Genomic DNA, 19978 nt, shown 5'->3' on the forward strand with positions numbered 1-19978 from the left:
AGAGCCCGAGCACTAAAAGTGTGAAGGCCAAATTGTATCTGCTCTCCTTATTATCATTACTTGGTCAAATGAATCACCCTTTTGAGGGTCTAAAGACACTTGAAAGCACATGAAATTTTGCCCACACGTCAGGCCTGGTGAAAATTCACGTATGGAGAGGACGAAATGGCTCCACAGTGTCACCTATGAAAGTATGAACCAGCACACAGACTGAGCTATTTGAATGAAATTTCTTACAGAGGTCCAACAACCCACAATGTACGAAAGGTCCATGAGACCTATGATCCAAACATGACAGGAAGTCCACCATTTTTACTTTACTGTGCCATTTTGGAGATTTGCTGATGTTATACCTTTTCAAAATCCTCCTTGGGATTTTATCAAATCAACTTCACATTTCAATCTAAACCAAAGACGCTGGTGAATATAAATTGCAAAGCTTTTGAGGTTTTGCTGAAGCGTGTGTCCGCAGGATCATTTTGATCATTTGCCATGAAATTTTAATTTGCTGTCTTTCACACATACACTACGGCTTCTACGTCATCAGTGTGATTTTTCTTTCCCACCAAAAAACTGAAATAAACTGCATAAGGAATATATTCCCCAAAAAAGCCTGATTTAGGAAATCAGAATCAGAGAGACTTTATTAATCCCATAGGGAAATTGAGTTGTCATAGCAACTAATATACAACAAACATCAAACACTCATATAAAATGAAGTCTAGAAACAGATATATATATATATATCGTGGCTCAAGTGTTGGGTGTTTGTCTTGTAATCAGAAGGTTGCTGGTTCGAGCCCCGGCTCGGACAGTCTCGGTCGTTGTGTCCTTGGGCAAGACACTTCACCTGCCGCCTACTGGTGATGGCCAGAGGGGTTGATGGCGCAATATGGCAGCCTCGCTTCTGTCAGTCTGCCCCAGGGCAGCTGTGGCTACAACTGTAGCTTGCCTCCACCAGTGTATGAATGTGAGAGTGAATGAATAGTGGTATTGTAAAGCGCTTTGAGGGGTCCCGAAAAGCGCTATATAAATGCAATCCATTATTAATATTATTATTATTATTATCATATATACATACAAGGACAAGTATGTGTGAAAATGGAATTATGATACAACTTAAAACATATATGTGCATGTAAATATTTGATTCTTTTTTTATTGTCAGGAGGTTCACTAAACACTATTTTCAAAAAACATTTTCTAGCAATTATTTCATGATTCAGGCAATTGTTATAGTGCCACCTAGTGGTAACAATAAAAGTTGTCTGGGACCAACAACCACGACATGTTAAAAGTGACTTATAAGTCTGGAATGCACTGAGTCGCTGCTACTTCAGTACATTTGTTTAAAAATTAAAAAAAAAAAAAGCTGGCACACTTTAACTCATGACTGCATGATGCCATACATTATACGGTTTTGGCCCTTTCATCTCTTTGTATGTGATTGATACACTATTAGGATTGCCTTTCATGTGTTACAATTTAATGTTGCTTTAATGCTTTAATGTTTGAAGGCTCGCAGTGGCACGAAATAATAACTCCCCTCAAATGTGTTAAATTGAAAGTAACGAACCTGTTTTGAAAATGTAAGAAATTGAAAGTACAGATAGCTGTTTAAAAATGTATCGAGTAAAAAAAAAAACTCAGTTAAAGTACAGAACACAAGAATGAGGCGATGTAATGAAATCTATACCATAGGAGCGTCTATTAAAAATCTCGCTCCACGTGGTGAGAAAGAAATGGTCAGTGAGAGATGAGGAAACAATGACATCCAGCCAAAAACTAAAATTGGAGCTCGGATAGAGAGCGTTCACATCTCAAGCTTGTCAAAGGTAGAATAAAAGACCAAAATATATCTTAATTTAATATATGTCAGCCTAGCAGGCTAAATTACCCAAATTCTGAATATGTTTTAAGCAGTGCTGAATAGAGCAACGATTCTGATTGTTCTGTTTTTGTGCTCTAGTTTTAATTATATTCTGTGCATAACAGTCACACAGTGATTTATGGAGTTAATTTGTTTGCTTGAGTTTTTCAACATAAGTGATGTTTTAGTGCTGATGACTGCACAGGCCAAATAAAGCTGCAAGAAATCCGAGTTAAAAATCAATATCAAAGTACTTTAGCTCAGCATAAAACCCCTAAATGATAGCATATGCTAAACATGAATGTAAACCCAGAGCTGGTTGGCTTTCCAAACATTTTTAAATAGGAGCTCTATGCCAGGCTGTTGCAACTGAAGATAAAACATGTAAAAAAGCAATGCTAAACTTGCAATAGCTGAGCATAACGAATGCAACAGCAACAAAAGTTTATCTGGATGTTTCTGGGCTTTCAAATGAAACTGTTAGCAAAGAAGGCTGTTGCCTTTTTTTCCCATTTCTAATCCACAGACACACACACACACACACAGAGCATGGTCCATTTAAATGTAAGAGCAGTTTGTTTGTATCCCATGAGTTTTTCTTTCCTACTCAAACATCACGTCTCCTTCAGTTCTAGTTTATCTTCACATGAAAACGAACTCCAGCCTGTTTCTGTCAGCAGCTCTTGGTGAAAGCTGCCACTGCAGCTCTCAGCTGCCTCTATACACCATAATTGAAGCCATTTGTGGATCAGGTGGAATTCTGGGATTTTGGCCTCACCTCAAAATCCCAAAGCGTGTTATTTTCTCTCTTTTCTTTTCTCGGGCCAGTAGGACTCTTACATCAGCCTCCGTTTCCTCTCGCTCTCTCTTTCCTTCTGCGTCTCTTCCTCTCCTCTCTCTCTTTTCCCCTCCCTTTGCTATTCCAGAAAGAAGTCCTTCAGAGGCAGAGGTCACAAACTTGTGGTCCTGAATGCATCGGCGCACAACAGATGTGGAATATTTCCCGAGAAAAACGGTTTGTTTTGAAGTTTAAAAGTAAGTCAAACGTATATTTTTTTCTTTTTTTTACATATGTGGCTACTAACTCAAATGTCCACGTAGACATTGAGGGAATTTAGTGTCAGCTTGCCTAAGTTTAGTGAGAGACAACATGAAGGAAGACATTCACTAATTAATCTTATGTTCAAGTAAAAGTAGCAACTGGCTGATACTCAGTAAGGAATCAGTTACTGTAAAGTTACTCACTGATTATAAAAACGCCTCTAGTGGAATGAGGGCTCTCAGGGATTCACTTTATTGGTGTTACGCAGTGTGTTAAATTCAGTTTTTTAAAATTTCCGTTCACATTTATGTCTGAAAGAAGCCCTGCTGCATTTTTGCCACTGTAAAACGCTTCACATCAGTGACAGTAAGTGCAGTTTCTGAGCAGACACTGACACGCGTCTTCACGTGGTCCATACAGGGTAAATAAAATACAGGTACTACATGCTGTCGTGGGAAAGAGCAGGACTCTGGGTTACAGAGAGGTCTGTGTGGGCATTTGTTGCTGTGGCTTTTAATAGTCTCCTATTATAGAGCAATTTGTAACGGTAGAGTTGCAAATTATGCCACCGTCCATCTCTGTGCACATGCTGTTGTGGTAAATGAAACCTTTGAATTCATCCCAAACATCCAAAATGTAATTACAAGTCCCAGACTTTGCCGGGGAGAATTTGCAGAGAGGATATTTGAAAAAGTAACACAGTAGTTTACACTGGTTTATCTGATTTCACAAGCTTCCTTTCAGGCATCCGTGAGATGAAACTGAAGATCATGGAGGTTAAATTGATCGCCTTCGTTCTCCTGCAGGCTGTCACTGTGAGATCTCAAGTCAACCCAGGTAGACGTTTATCTTTACCCCGCTGACACTACGCTGACAAATTGACGCTCTTTATCTTTATTAAAGTTAAGTTGGAAACAGTGGCCATGACTGCATGAGCCAATCAGAGTGCTTTTTTAAAAAAATTTCATTGTGTGATCAAAGCAGTGTAAGAGTCAGATGTATGGATATGTTATATTCAAGCTTAAAATAACTATTTCATATTTCTGAGGGACAAGCATGTTGACAAGATGCAGAGGAGAGAAGCAGGTTGAGGTGGGTGGGCTCAGAAGGCAAGCATTTCTGTGTGTGTGTGTGTGTGTGTGTGTGTGTGTGTGTGTGTGTGTGTGTGTGTGTGTGTGTGTGTGTGTGTGTGTGTGTGTGTGTGTGTGTGTGTACGGTTTAGCTGTTGGTCAAGAAAGCAAACATCTTCAAAACAGGCAGACCTTTCACAGGCAAGGGGGAGAATTTGTGGGGAAAAAAAATTTGTAGGCGTAGTTGTAGGTAATGCACCCACACACACACACACACACACACCTGCACACACCTACTAACACACTCCCTTACACATATGAACTCATTTCACTTTCCTCTCTAGAATATTTTCACAGTCAAAGGCTCGCTTGTTTGCCCGCTCTCTAAAAATCCGAGTGAGGGATTTCGCCGGAGCTCTAACTAAAACTCAAATATAAGTCGAGATGGTGGGAAGTAAACAATGACACTCTGCTGCCTCAACTGACTCTACAGTTATGGCGGCTTACTTGTATCAACGCAGGGACTGTAATCTCTTTTCACTGCTTGTCAACCCGTCGCCACACGCACAACATAAGAACAAAGGGAGTCCGGCTTTTCAAACTCAAGCGTTTCTCATGCTAGAAATGATTTTAAAAGATGAAAAATGAAGAGTGGGCAGCTCTAATACCACTCCCTTCTCATTTTGCTTAGACTGGCACCTACACAGTGACGCTTCTGTTTGGCTTTAGAGGCCTTTGCAGGGCTGCAGGAAGAGGGCTAGAGGGGGAAGGGATGAGCTGTGACCACCAACTACTCAAAGTCCAGAAAATGCTTAAAAATTGATTTTATGTAAAAGTAGCCCTATATTACCCTCATATGTGGAAAAACTTTAACCATATCGCACATATGAAAGAACGCGTCAGACATTTATGTGTATGTGTGCTTCGTGTGCTTGTAGAAATGTGCCGCTATCCTCTTGGTATGACCGGTGGGCAGATTCAGGATGAGGACATCTCTGCTTCCAGCCACTGGTCTGAGTCCACCGCTGCAAGATTTGGAAGGCATGTTTGTGCTCTTATACTCCACTTTCCTTCCTCTTATTAGACGCAGAGATCATAGTTTGTCAGGGATAATCCCTAAACTCAGTTTCTTTTTATTTGAAGAAGTTTCCTAAACTTAACTGCTGCTTTCTTTTAGTAAAAAAGCACCGTAGACTTTGTGTCTCAACCAAAATAGCAAGTTTTGTTTTAAATTGGTTTATTTTTTACTCAAAACATTTAAAGTTATTCAGCAGATGGATTTGTATTTGTTGAATTGCTGATATATTTCATCAGAAGTTCATCTTTTAACGTTCCAAAGCTCCTGAGCAGTTACACAAACAGGCTTGTGTTGAGGGTAAGGGCTAAATATTGTTATAGCACATATTTAGAATACTTTCTTTCTCATAAGATGATCTCACTCAGCCTAAGAAAATATACTTTCATCTTTCAGCAAGCATGTTTAAGTAGCATACAGCAATCAACAAATATTATTAGTAGTAGTAGTACTGACCTGTCGTGAGATGCGCTGTGGGATCAGGCTCCAGTCTATTCGCAGCAGATTCTTTAAGTGGTTTAAATCAAGTCTCCATTGAGATTTGATTCTTCATCACATCTATTTGAAATGAGATCAAGGGGATTTGAAGTCCACACTCTTTGCCATGTTCTTCAAATCCCTGCTGAGTATTTTTTTTCCAATGTTGTTTGGAAATGAGCGAATGCCGCTGCAGTGAATGAGCGTGCATCTCACGTGTGAAAGCAACATCCAGATCAAGGCAGGGGCCCAAGGTTTCATGGCAAAACTTTGCTGGCTTCACCGGCTGGCTCCGTTCCCATAGTGTACTCTGCTTCCATCTCTTCCCTTGGTAAACAACACACACGCATGCACATGGCTATCCGCGTGATGCAAAATAAAACATCATTCATTAGATGAGTTCTCTTTCCAGGTTGCTTCATGGCCTGGTTCTGGCACTCACTGTCTGTTGTAGGGTCTACATGGGTACTCTGGCTGATCTGTGGCTTATGGTCTGCGACATACTTGCCAGCACTGCAGCAGCTCTATTGCTGTTACTGACACCAGCCTTTGATCCCGAAGTATAACCCTGGGCATCCAAGGCTCTGTTGCAGGTTCACTGGCTGTCAAACCAAAGCATACGGAAACACTGCGTATGAGTATTTGTTCTGGCAAAGCTACAATCCAATATCACCTAGATTCCAAAATATGAGTTTCAACTGAGTCTTCATTTGCTGCCTAATACATCACAATCCCTACAAAGTAATTATGGCTGATTAGTCTATCTATCATGTACTAGTGAACTAATTAGAGCCTTTTAACAATGTGTTCAGTGGTAACATGGAATAACAGGAAGTGTGCAAACATGATTTCTTTCAGACAGGAAAAATCAGGTACATAGGATATAATTTCATTATTCCTCACTGCTTTTTCCTCTGTTCGTATCTTGTAACATATTTCCTCGCTTTATGTCTTTTCTTCTCTACCCTGTGTTTGTGTACCTGAACTCTGTGACCTCGCTTTCCTGTACCGACTCTTCCATTTATTTTCCTGCTCACCGTCAGACTTGACTTTGACAACGGAGACGGTGACGGAGCTTGGTGTCCTGACATCATGTCAGAGCCGGATGGCGTCAAAGAGTATCTCCAGGTAGACCTGCGCTCGCTGCACTTCATCACGCTCGTGGGCACCCAAGGTCGGCACGCCGACGGCATGGGTAATGAGTTTGCCCAGCGATACAGGATCAAGTACAGCCGTGACGGCAGCAGCTGGGTGGGCTGGCATGACAGAAAGGGAAGGCAGGTGAGCGTGTAAAGATATAAAGAAGTGTTCTTCTGATTCAAATAAGGTGTACACGTGATACTAATCTGCTATTTATCATCTTAATTTGTTTAACATTGTCCATGATAGTGAAAAATTGAGCTACTGTGTATGTTTGAAAATCATTTAAATCTTATCTTTTATCAAATGTTAACAGATCAAATACTATATATGAGTATTTGTTTTTAATATTTCAAATGTTCACTTCTAATTGAATGCTAGCAACATGTTACAAAAGCATTGTAAAAGGTGCTTGTTTACTATTATAAATGGGAAACACGAACAACTTGAGTATTTGTGGGAAATGAGACATCTTTCCTCACCTCTGCCAGATCATCGAAGGCAACAGTAATGCATATGACGTGGTCCTGAAGGACCTGGAGCCTCCCATCATTGCCCGTTTTGTCCGCTTTATGCCCGTGACCGACCACTCCATGATCGTGTGTATGAGAGTGGAGCTCTACGGCTGTGAATGGCTCGGTTAGTCATGACACTCAGAGTGGAACATGAAACTTCAACCAAACGATTGTTTTTACATTACACTTTATATAGTAATATGATGTGAGCAAACACTGAATCAGCTGCGTGTTCTCTTTGACCTGCCTGCTTTAGATGGCCTGATGTCCTACAGCATTCCAGATGGACACCAAATGATCTACAGAGGCCTGGATGTCTTCTTCAATGACTCTGTGTACGATGGAGCATCAGCTGAAAGGTCTGAGTTTAACAAACTTTCTTTGAACTAAAACAACATTTGTGCATTTTAAAATGTGCATATGTGCAAACCTTAAAAACCCCTATTTCTATCTTCAGCTCAACCATAAATCCTTCCTCAAGGCTGACGAAAGGGCTCGGCCAGCTGACCGATGGCACCTGGGGTCTGGACGACTTTCTCCACAGCCACAGCTACAACTTTTGGCCTGGCTATGACTATGTAGGGTGGAACAACAGGAGCTTCCCCAGAGGTTACGTGGAGATGATCTTTGAGTTCGACCATGTGCGAAACTTCTCGTCCATGAAGGTAAGAAGTCAGCGCAGGGGGTATTTTAAGCGAGCGGCATGAAATTGTAGAGCTAACACTTTGCTGAATTGAGCTATTCTGCACTCTGCTGGGCAAGCACCCACCTTCTACAGCTGCTGTAAAATTTATTGGGGCATTAAAAAAAGAACAGGACAGCCTTGCTGGAGGAAGAAAAAAAATTACATTTTCTGTATAATTAGCCTGATCTTCGTGGGTAAGTGCCGTGGCAAGAGATCAGAGATGTAAGATGAATGATATTTCTGCAACTGCACAGCTAGACAGATTAGTCATGGCTACACCTTCTCCTGCACCATCATCTCAGTCGGGCTCTGGCTATTTTGAGCACTTTTAAGTAAAAAAGAAAGAGAGAGAAATGCCAGGTCGGTAAGGGCTGCAGAATAATAACAGACTATTTAAGTACTTTAATCATGCTTTTCTTATACTTGCACATCTCACCTTCGCAGGTTCACTGCAACAACATGTTTAGCCGAGGGGTGAGGATGTTCAGGCAGGTTACTTGTTACTTTCGGTCAGGATCAGAGTGGGAGGCAGACCCGGTGACCTTCAGGCCTGCTGTTGATCGTGTGAGCCAAAGCGCTCGTTTTATCACGGTGCCCCTCGGGGACCGCACAGCCAGCACCATTAAATGCCGCTTCCACTTCAGCGACCTTTGGATGCTGTTCAGTGAGGTGGCCTTCCAGTCAGGTAAAAAGAAAAAAGCAAAGCAAAGATCAGGTGTAGCCTTTGCTTTAGAGACTTTACTTCAATAATCTAAAGGGAGCATGTGCCGTGTCTCACTACCTTTATTTCTTTCAATTACAGGTTCAGCAGTGTACAATACATCAATGGCTCCTCGCAAGCATGGACACCCGACAAAAATATTACCAGGTGACCAGCCAAACCTCTTCTGATATTTTCTTATTTAAGTCACTGTTTTCATTTTTAATTATAGGGTAAAATATGAGATAGAAGAAGACATAAATGTGTTGTTACTGTTTGATTTTGATTTCATGTAAAAATCTGTTTTTATATTTCCTTGATCGTGTAATGCACCTTATTTTAGATGTGGTTGGACTTCTAATGCTTTAAAAGGTTGCTTGACCTAAATTTCTCCTGGCTCAAGACTGCCCCCTGCTGATAATAGCAAGATTACCGATTATTGTTAGAATAAATGGCCGGTTTCTTATAAAATATAATGAAACAAAAGCATTTTGTTTGAAAAAATGTAATTATTTTAAAATTTGAACTGTAATGAATTACATTAAATCCATGTCAACATCCAACTCTAATGTGGTTTGTTAGGGGATGATCCAACACATAAAGTGGATGACAGCAATACAAGGATCCTGATTGGCTGCTTGGTGGCCATTATAGCCATCCTATTGGCCATCATTGTCATTATCCTGTGGCGACAGGTCTGGCAAAAGATGCTGGAGAAGGTGAGAAAAAAATTATTTTAAAATCATTTAATCAATTTTAGTTATTTGAAGTTACAGTAATGATTCAACATCCACAACTGATCGTATGGTGTGATGTGTGCACTGAACCCTGGATGCACAAAAACATCATTCATAATTAGTTTGCAAACTGAAATTTGTTCCCAAATTTTAAAATATATAGAACAAAGGTAAACAAGAAGTAGACTCAAGAAGGCAATAAGGTGATCTATACTCAAATTAGCATTTTTACTGCTACCTTGTTTTGGGTTTCTTTGGGGTTTTTTGGCTTCAGATATTGTATGAAAAAAAGACATCATTATCAAAAGCACCAGAGCTTTCTTTTCCCTCCATGTCAGTTTCTTCTTATATCATCACATGACAACACCAATGTCCTGCAAAACCTCGCTAGACTTTCACGTTGTAAAAACACTGCAGATACCGACTGCTTCTCTCTTGCGTCTTCAGGCATCTCGTCGCATCCTGGATGACGAGCTCACGGCTCGTCTCGCCATCCAGACACGGGCCTTCTCCTTCCACCACTCGTCTCTCTCCAGTGAGAGTGGCTCGACCTCCAACTCCACCTATGAAAGAATCTTCCCCCTCTGTGCCGACTACCAGGAGCCCTCGCGTCTCATCCGGAAACTGCCCGAGTTTTCTCAGTCCACTGAACGCCTCGGTAAGCTGTCTAAAGGAAATAAGTGAACATCTTTGGAGGTCAGCTACAGCGACACGTCCCATCCTCCGTCTTTTCTTTTCCAAATAAGAATCGAGTACCCCCTGCAGAGCCTTTGCAGCCGGAGGCTCTGATGGTGCCCCCCACTACGCTGAGGCAGATATCATCAGTCTGCAGGAGTCTTCGGACAGCAGCATCTACTCCATCACAGCTGTCAACATGAATTTCTTTGCTGGCACAGATTCATCCATGAGGGAGTTCCCCAGACAGAAGCTCACCTTCAAGGAGAAATTGGGAGAGGGCCAGTTTGGAGAAGTATGCCCAGTAGCTCTAATGTTTGCTGGCGATGCTTTAAGGGTTTTAAACTCATTTTCTCTTCACCGCCATTATGCTGTTGTAACTTTATAGCTATCATTTATAAAATTCAATGACAGCGCTTGCTGCCTGGTAAAAGCAGCAGACTATGAAATCACTACATGCTGACAGATAGGAAACATTTAGTTGTATTAAACAGAGCTAAACAGATGGTTTCGAGGGATGCCAAGTGGATGATGGACTGACAAAGTGCTCCTCTAAACAGGTCCACTTGTGTGAGGCAGAGGGCATGCAGGACTTTTTGGGTGAGGATTTGTCCATAGAGGGAAACAATGAGTCCCCTCTGCTTGTTGCTGTTAAAACACTGCGGGAAGATGCCAACAAGAACGCAAGGTAAAAGAAACTTTTACAGAGATGTACTGGTACAGCTTTTCATTCAGTTGCCAGTCAAGTTGTAGATTACGTGTCCCTGTCGTTCTGCAGGAATGACTTCCTGAAGGAGATCCGAATCATGTCTCGTCTGAGGGACCCCAACATCGTCCGTCTGCTGGCAGTGTGTGTGGACACAGATCCTCTGTGCATGATCACTGAGTACATGGAAAACGGTGATCTAAACCAGTTCCTCTGCAATCTCAGACTAAAGGCCGCTGATGAAGATGAGATCGAACAAGAGGAGACGGAGGGGAAGAGCATGGTCAGGTAGGTGTAATTCACATGTAATTGAAATGATCATCAGGGAAATGACACAAAGAGCCACTTAGCTCACACTATGTATTTTCTCTCTCTTAGTTACACCACACTGATCGGCATGGCAGTGCAGATTGCATCTGGTATGAAGTATTTGTCCTCTCTTAACTTTGTCCACCGTGATCTGGCAACCCGCAACTGCCTGGTGGGAAAGAAATACACCATAAAGATCGCTGATTTCGGCATGAGTCGGAACCTTTATAGAGGGGACTACTACCGGATCCAGGGCCGAGCTGTACTGCCCATTCGCTGGATGTCTTGGGAGAGCATACTACTAGTGAGTGATCTATGGATTTGGGACATTATCGCCTCCATTTATCTGTTATTTATGGACTAAGGGAAATCTGACATTCCACTACAGTTTTATTGGGTTTTTTATTGTTCCAAGATTATTGCTAATCCAAATATCGCATATATTTAAAAGGTTAGTATAAGTTCTATACAGAGGTGACAGCAGATCAATTTTAAATATTTTATAGATTTTAATTTAGAATTTTTAAGCTTTAAATTTATACCAATCTGTCTATGATCTTTTTTTTCCCTCAGGGTAAGTTCACTATGGCTAGTGACGTGTGGGCCTTCGGGGTGACTCTGTGGGAAATTCTCACTCTGTGTAAGGAGCAGCCGTACTCCCAGCTCTCTGACGAGCAGGTCATTGAAAACACAGGAGAGTTCTTCAGGGAACAGGGCAAACAGGTGAGCTTCACACCACTGTACCTGACAGTCCTCCTGAGTGCCACTGTGGAGGATTTTAGGATGTAATAGTTCTCAGATATGTATGTAGATGTGTCTTATAACACTTATAATACTCATAATACTATATTGAGAGTATTGTGCTTCATCCTACCAGGTGTACCTGCCAAAGCCTCCCTGTTGTCCTGACAGAATTTACAAGGATCTCATGCTAAGCTGCTGGAGGAGAAACGCCAAGCAGCGGCCGAGCTTTCAGGAGATACACTCTGAGCTGTTAGAGAGCCTGGCGTAGCAGAGGAGATGTATCGTTCCACTGTGCTGTGCAGGGTCTCTGTTGCTTCCTTTGGTTTAGATTCATTTATTTGGAGTCAGACCCATAAAATATTCACTTTTTTGTCAATGCCTGCTTCTCAAAAAATATGCTCTAAATGGAGAGATATGTGAAGGTACAGACTACACTTAAATATAGCCTCCTATTGTAGATATAATGCAGATAGTTCTATTCGCACAGTGCATTCAGACCTCTGTGTATTTATTATTTTCTTATGATTTGTTATGCTGTCTATTTATGCGATAATATCCCCCTCCCCTTTTTTTCCCATCATATATCTAATCCTATTGCACATTTATTATGTGAGCACTGTTTTGTGTTTTTGTCTTTTATATTTGAATTTTGTCATGAGGAAAAACGTTTTCCTGATGAAATTGTGCTTTCGTATGCAGAAGCTGATGTAGATTTTTTTATAAACATGTTTATGTCCTTTTTCAGAAATGAATTTATTGTACATAGTGGGGAAAATAGCAAAGAACAACGTTTTAACGCCTGTTGGACCAAGGATACCTGTAAATAAAGAAAAAGTGCTATTATTATCCTTCGTTTGTATGTTTGGTTTTTAATATACGATAAGTTTCATACTTTTTAGCCTGCTGGGGTTGCTAACACAGCTGTACTTTCAACCGTTGCGCTCTTTGATCGTTTTGGACCACCTCGCTCTCTGTAGTGAAATCTGATTGGCCAGCTGTTTGTTGACATCCAATCACACCACGCAGCTGCCTAAGCAATAGGCTGACTGTTTTCAACGGCATCGGACGAGGGGCTGAGCGTCCCCGGTGAATACAGCTGGTTTTAAAATTTGCCCCCGGTGTCTGCTTCCTCTACAGCCGCTGCACATTCCGCTCAGGCATGGAAAAAGTCGTCATCGTAACGGGTGCCAACAGGTAAGTCCGCTAAAACTGTTTTATAATGGTTCATACGGACACCGGGTGCTGTTAGCTAGAAGATGCTGTTCTGGACATCTACTCTTCATTTTAAACAATGAGTTTCAAAAAACATGTTGGACTTGTTCAAGTGTAACCTGTTTTCGGAACCGTAATGGAGGTTATTGCAATAGTTAGTTACACTACGAAGTACCACCTATGAACTGTATCAGTGCGTGTTAGTAACAGACATACTGTAGGTTCATACAGCGAGAGATTAAAGGCCTCTAAATCTTTCATAAGCTGTCTTTCTTACTCTGTAATAATGTTTCACTAGCACATATATTCAAATGTAATGTATGTGCGTCACAAGTTAAAACAAAAAAAGAATGTCCTACTCATGAATATGCATTGATTCATGGGTAATTGCATCTTTCGGCAAATTGATGCGTTCTTATGAACTTGGAATGTCATATTGAATACAGTGGCTGACCACTGTGAAGCGGTCTCGTAGGAATTTGCATGCCGTGAAGGGAAATTTCAATTTGTGTCTGTACCTTCAAACTCAAGATATAAGGGATGATACATATGTTTTATCATCTGCAAAGGGGTCTTCCTAACCAAAGAAGCAGAGACATGAAGGAAACAAACAAGGCGGCCAGCATCTGACAAAAACATCATCCTCACCTGAAGCCTCATCTCCTGAACTGAAGTCAGAGCTCTTAAACAGGAAAACATGTGTAAACATGCTCATTTATTCCCGATATTGTCACAGTTTCTTATTATCAGCCGATCGGACATGCGACTATCCTGTCTCCAGAAACCGCTAATGTTAGCCTCAAGTGTCCTAAAAACTTTTTCTCTGATAACCAGTTTGATTACATTCTCACTTGATATGATAGATTATTTACCAAGTGTCCAAGTCCAACACTAACGCCAGCTAACAGCAGCTAACAGAGTCTAACAGCAGCTAACGTCAGCAAAAACTCATCTCTTACTGACAGAAAGGTCAGTATATCCTGAAAACAGAACTCAGTTGACAGCAGTCTACTGGCATCTAGCAGTGAGATTTTACACACTGTAACTTTAAAGTACAAATAACATTATATTAAAATGCTTAAAAGGCAAACATTTTGAAAATGTAAAAAAAGATACATTTGCAAGGTAGAAATCGGCTTATCTATATAATTTTGCGCATGAACTGCACCTGTCAAAAGTTGGATACAGGCTTTGTAGTAACCACATCTCTCAACTTTGTCCACCATGAAACTATTTCAAAGCTTTCATAACCTGGTCGTCACCCTCAGATGTTTCCAGCAGTCTTGTAAAGGTCTTCCCCATACACTCAGCACTTGCTAGCCTCCTTTGTTTCACTCTGCATCTCACCTCACCCTTAACCATCTCAGTTGGGTTTAGGTTGGATGATAGTCGAGGACAGCTTATCGGATGCATTACTTCCTTCAAGCATCCCTCACAAAGTCTGGAGGTGTGTTTTTGGTCCTTTGCTCTGTTGGGAAAACAGAACCTTAAACTGCAATAGGATGGTGTGTTGCAATAGGAACTCATGTGCCCGTGCTTGTTAGTTTCTTTTGTCTCATAGCCAAACCAGTTCTCTTCATATTGGTCTTCCTCAGTAGTGGTTTCTTTACAGTATTCTGACTTCTTCGATCCATGTGGATGCTCTTCCAAACAGTTGTTGTCTAGTTGTATATGTTACTTATATGGGCTCTAAAAGTGAATCCCGGGGGTATAATTCTTTCGATGACATCCAGATTCTCCATACTGGTTGACTGCACGTGAGGAAACTGTCAAAATCATCCCACATTTGCTTGCTTACAACTGTAATTGCATAGTATTGATGTCTAAAGTATTTTCTTATGCAATTGCTAGACTGTATTTATAAAGGGAAACCTTTAGGATAACATCATTCAGCATTAGAGTCTAAAGCTCAAGAATAGATTACTAGTGGAAATTGAGTCTGCTTCCCAAACTATTTGTAACAGATCTCTGTGAGACTAGCTGTTTCTCCAGGTTTACAGCTTTATGTTAAGATATAATAACTGCTTCCTATAACCATTTACTTAACATACAGCTATAAAAGAGACGAAACAGAACACTTGTATATGTTCCTTTTTTCCCCCTCACGTTCCACACACTAGTTAACTTATCCACTAAATATCACTTCGGAAACAAAGACTATAATTATCAGTACATGAAAATGGAAGCTTCACGTCACTTGAAAATCCTTTTTCATTATCTCTTCTCCAGTAACGTGACTCCAGACTAGCTCCATGTTTACAGTTTGCTTTACTTCATCTGTGAGGTAATCTCTCAGTTGTTCAGGGAAAGTTTGTTAATACGAGTGCACGGCTGTGTTTGTCTGCCATCTGTCTGCAGCGGCATCGGCTTGGCTTTGTGTGAAAGGCTTCTCACGGAGGACACACAGCTCCGGCTGTGTCTGGCCTGCAGGAACATGCAGCGGGCAGAGGCCGCCCGCAGCGCCCTCCTCACCTCTCACGCCGGTGCCCATGTGGACTTACTACAGCTCGACGTGGGCTCCGTGGAGTCGGTGCTCGACGCTGCTAAGGTGGTCAAGGCCAGGTGAGAGATGTTTGATGCTGCGTGCTGACGTCATCACGCTGGTGATTGTTCTCTTTGTGATATGAACTACAAATAAGGAACTGATAGCTTAACTTTTAATACACATTTGTGTGTTTCCAGATACAACAGAATTGACTTTCTCTATCTAAATGCTGGAATTATGCCCAATCCACAAGTGGACATCAGAGCTTTTTTTAAGGGTTTATTTTCCAGGTACATTTCTAAAGCCTGTTTATGATTTCTTTGTTTTGTTTTGTTTGATATTGGATATATTCAAGCTGCATGTCTTTGCTGCTCTATAAGAGTGTACCTTCCCCACTGCAGAAATGTCATCAACATGTTTGCAACAGCAGAGGGTCTCTTGACTCAACAAGACCGCCTCAACTCAGATGGCCTACAGGAAGTTTTTGCCACTAACCTGTTTGGTCATTTTGTCCTGGTACACCACAAACACACACACAAACACAGAGCTGTCTTTTAACCTACAGTAGCATAAATAAACTTCAGGATACTGACTTTAATATGCGGATGTGTTTGACACAGAAAGTCAGCTGCAAACTTTGTTGCTGTTTGTGTTGCTCTTAGTTGCATTGCTTAGTGCAGCAATGTAAACAATATGTTTATTTAACCCAGTTTTTGTCTCCCCCAACCAAAAGGCACCCATTAAAGCTTTGAATATCTGTCTTCAGCAGGTTGTTTTGACCAAATTTGCAATGCACTGAGGTGACGCTATGGGGTTGGTTGATTTGATATTTGGGCAAACATGCAGTTGAACGGGTGTCTCTAATAAAGTGGCCAATAAGTGTGATGTAGTTTTTAATGTTTTGAACTTGTTCTTTCCTGCAAGTTTTGTTCCTGATGTTTCAATTATTATAAATTATTATTATTTAATTAGCATGTGTCATTAAGATTGTAGGATCACCATGTAGTAGTGAAGCATCCATCATAGATTGCTAAAAATAAAATAATCATTTTAAAGATAAAATATCTTTTGCTTTTTTTCTCTTACAAAATTTTATCAAATGAATATTTGATTTGGCTAACACAGTGAATTATTAATGCCTGCCTCAGGCTGATCCATATATTCTTATGCTGGCCTGCTTAAATCAGTGATTCATGCACCCCTCCTACATCACTCCTTACTGTGCACTTCCACCTTGGACCTGATATAATTCTCTCCTGGTTTTCCAGATCCGGGAGCTGGAGCCTCTGCTGTGTCAGACAGGTCATACGTCCAGGGTAGTGTGGACCTCTTCAAGTAATGCCCGCCGGTCTGCCTTCAGCATTGATGACATTCAGCACAGAAAAGGGACGGAGCCCTACAGCTCCTCCAAATACGCTTCAGACATGCTCAGCGTGGCTCTTAACAGGCGCATGAACGGCCAGGTTTGTCTGTCACGTACTCTGATGTCAGTGCGGTAACTATCACTGCAAGCTTTGTGAAACTCTTACGAGGTCACTGTGATTTATAAATTCTTTCTGTCTTGTGACAGGGTCTGTTCTCCTCAGTAGTCTGCCCAGGACTGGTGATGACTAATTTGACCTATGGTATCCTCCCCTCCTCCTTCTGGACTCTAATCATGCCCATCATGTGGTTGGTAAGTGGTAACTTACTTAATTTCTATCTTTTAATGTGACCGCAGTTACGTATGAAAAGTCTCACGTTCATGTATTTTCTAATTGTGCAAAACAGATTAGGATCTTCACCAACACTTTCACCCTTACACCGTACAATGGAGCAGAGGCACTGGTATTTCCATTTGAAAATTATTACAATCATTTGAATATTTGCACTGTAAAGGCTCTGTGAACCCAGATTCATGGCCTGGTGTTTCTGCTCACAGCACTGGCTGTTTCTACAAAATCCAGAATCTCTGGATCCCAGAGCAAAGTATCACAGTTTAACATCAGGGCTTGGGACAAACTACACCGAGCCGCGACAGGTGAGTAACGAGAGCCCTGTATTCCACAGAGAAAGTGCTCAGGCCTGTGTTACAGAGCGTTTTTTAGAGTAGCAGATGGTATTTGTGTGATGTGTTGCTTTTACACTTACTTAATTCAGGTTTTCTCTGCTTTGTGTTCACGTCTCAGATGGACATTAATGGTGAAACGGCTGACGTCCTCTTTTCAAAACTTCTTGAACTTGAGAAAGGGGTCAGAAGGAAACTGTGTGAGAGAAATGCTGACAATGAAGCTCATCAGCGGTACCTCAGTGAGATAGAGTAAAAGTGATTCTTTTGTACTGGAAGGTTTTTCTCTCTTGAAATGGATCCTGTGAAATCTGAACCAGTGTCACTGCCCGTATTCATCCTATCCTTCCCAGGTGGACCACTGAACAGAGGGTGAAATGATCATGCTTGTTCTACCTCAGCCAAGGTCAAAGCTTTGGTTTATATAAGTGATTATGTTAACTCTGACTACTTCTGAGGGGACCCCATGGGGAGATTTTCCCAGAGTCAAAATGTTAAAGAAAGCTCTGTCTCAACATCTAATGGGTTCTTTCTTTGATCAAGCTGCACCTCTCCACCAGGTTAGACAAAGCTTAGCTTGGATGTTTTTATGTAATTAAACAAATCAGTTATGAAGGAAATGCAACTGTTCCTTTCTTTTTTTAAAGTCCACCGATATTCCCTCAGTCCTCTGTTAACACTGCTCTAAAGACTTTCCAATCATACCGTGAACTTGAAGCACATCACACTGAGAGGTCTAATTTAAATAACTGTGTGGGCAGGAAGGGCCTTTTTGATAAGCTACTTTGAGCTCTCTACAAACCTCCTCACGTTACTCACATTGTTTCATATTTCAACATGTTAATAATAGAAACACGCTTTGCATTTCTTGAAACTTTGTAAAAATAATGACGAGACTTTATGTTTCATGAGCTCAGCCTGTCACGGTTTCTAAACTCAGATTCACAAGAATCACTGTTTTTAAACAAACAGTGGAAGTTCATTGAGGGGTCAACAAGTTCACGTGAGATCAGTAACACGAAAGCGCTTTCCTGTTGTAAAGTGGACCCTGCTGTGTTTTCACCTGATAGCTGCATCATGTTTCCTGCCACACAAAGTTAATTAGGTCTTTGTTAATGCCCTGGCTTCTTGAGGCCACTGACTAACCACCAGCTCTGTGTGATCTGGAGATCGTTTCCATACAAATAATAAATTATGGAAGGATTGTCAAGTAAATAAATGGAAAACCTTATAGTTTGCAATAGGACGAAGAAGTGTGCAAGTAAATAAATCAGCTGCTTTAGACCAGTATCAGCATTTTTTTTTTGCTTATTTATTTCATTACCATATATCCACAGCATCACACCCCACTGTTAGATTTTATTATCTTTCAGTCACCCGAGATATCGACTCTTGCATTTACTAAACTAAAAAGAAAAAGTCAATCCAACATTTTTTGAGGGAATATACAAAATACAACCAAGTATATTTTTTCTTTGTTAGGCGACTAGTAGGAAAGGATGTTTAGTCCTGTCCATTATCCAATGATTTTTCTCCTTTTTTCCCATTTTTATTTGTAATAAATGTATATGTGTAAATTTTATAAAGTACTGGAGTCCAAAATCTAAAAAAGTGTTCAAATAATTAATCTTCTGTGCCAGTTTTGGTAATGAATAGACTTAATGACCTGAAGAATTTCAAATGACCTGAAGAATACAACAGTACCTCCTTTTTGACAATTGTGCATATAGGTCAAAAGTTACATATTAAATATATTACACATTCATAAAGTGGTGTGACATATTAAATGCCACACCACTGCTATGTGCTACAATGTAATGGGGTCATTCCAAATATTAACTTTCAGCTCATTTTGCCTCTTATTTACATGCGTGTTTGCACATTTCAATGAATTGCTGTACCTATTTTCCCCAACTGGTTAAAGCTGATGGCTGCCTGGTTCTTCGTGTTAAAATTGAGTTTTTCCTTCCCACTGTTGCCAAGTGCTTGCTCATAGGTGGTGGTCTGATTATTGGGGTTTTCTCTGTATTGTTGTTGGGTCTTAAAATATAAAGAACCTTCTTTTTTATCCTTCATCGTATATCCCGCTGAAGTTTTGCCTTAAGTAAAGCTGCGCTGACCATGTGCGATGCATGTCTCCTTTTGGTTTCAAGCTCTTCTTGTAAATTACAGGAAAGTAGTGAAAGTTGTGTGGTAAGCAAATTAAAAGTACATTTTTTCACATCATCATGCCTTGAACTCCGGACACATTTCAGAGACAAAGCCCAGCTTTACAGTTATGCAGAAATGTCCCTCTAAAACTATTTTATCAAACCTATTAAATGTTTAATGGAGAATCTGCAGACTGTAAGTGTAAATCCAGTGGCACACTGTACCAGTTTTCTCTGTTATTACAAAAATGAAATGGCAGAAAGCCGACTCTATTCATCTGGACAGCTTCACTTTGAGACTGCAGAAGGATAAAATACAAAAATTGAAAACCTAAATCC

The 19978-nt window shown here is 40.8% G+C and overlaps 2 protein-coding genes across 2 annotated transcripts; both read left to right on the top strand.

Annotated features, from left to right (window-relative positions):
• The first annotated feature begins 2869 nt into the window (after positions 1 to 2869).
• Positions 2870 to 12315, top strand: ddr2b (discoidin domain receptor tyrosine kinase 2b). The gene is made up of 17 exons (XM_087831512.1): positions 2870 to 2885; positions 3657 to 3749; positions 4921 to 5023; positions 6578 to 6815; positions 7166 to 7313; positions 7446 to 7548; positions 7647 to 7854; positions 8319 to 8559; positions 8677 to 8742; positions 9157 to 9293; positions 9759 to 9969; positions 10058 to 10281; positions 10547 to 10674; positions 10765 to 10980; positions 11071 to 11305; positions 11575 to 11724; positions 11879 to 12315. The coding sequence occupies exons 2-17, from the start codon at positions 3668 to 3670 to the stop codon at positions 12011 to 12013; spliced, it is 2625 nt and encodes an 874-aa protein (XP_087687638.1). The 5' UTR covers positions 2870 to 2885; positions 3657 to 3667; the 3' UTR covers positions 12014 to 12315.
• A 470-nt stretch (positions 12316 to 12785) lies between these two features.
• On the top strand, positions 12786 to 19702 carry LOC102781149 (3-keto-steroid reductase/17-beta-hydroxysteroid dehydrogenase 7-like). The gene is made up of 9 exons (XM_087831513.1): positions 12786 to 12939; positions 15316 to 15519; positions 15640 to 15732; positions 15844 to 15958; positions 16711 to 16905; positions 17013 to 17117; positions 17213 to 17269; positions 17364 to 17462; positions 17611 to 19702. The coding sequence occupies exons 1-9, from the start codon at positions 12905 to 12907 to the stop codon at positions 17743 to 17745; spliced, it is 1038 nt and encodes a 345-aa protein (XP_087687639.1). The 5' UTR covers positions 12786 to 12904; the 3' UTR covers positions 17746 to 19702.
• The last annotated feature ends 276 nt before the right edge of the window (positions 19703 to 19978 follow it).

This window comes from Neolamprologus brichardi, chromosome 18, assembly GCF_056152115.1.
Source record: "Neolamprologus brichardi isolate AB-2024 chromosome 18, ASM5615211v1, whole genome shotgun sequence".
Lineage (NCBI taxonomy): Eukaryota > Metazoa > Chordata > Actinopteri > Cichliformes > Cichlidae > Neolamprologus > Neolamprologus brichardi.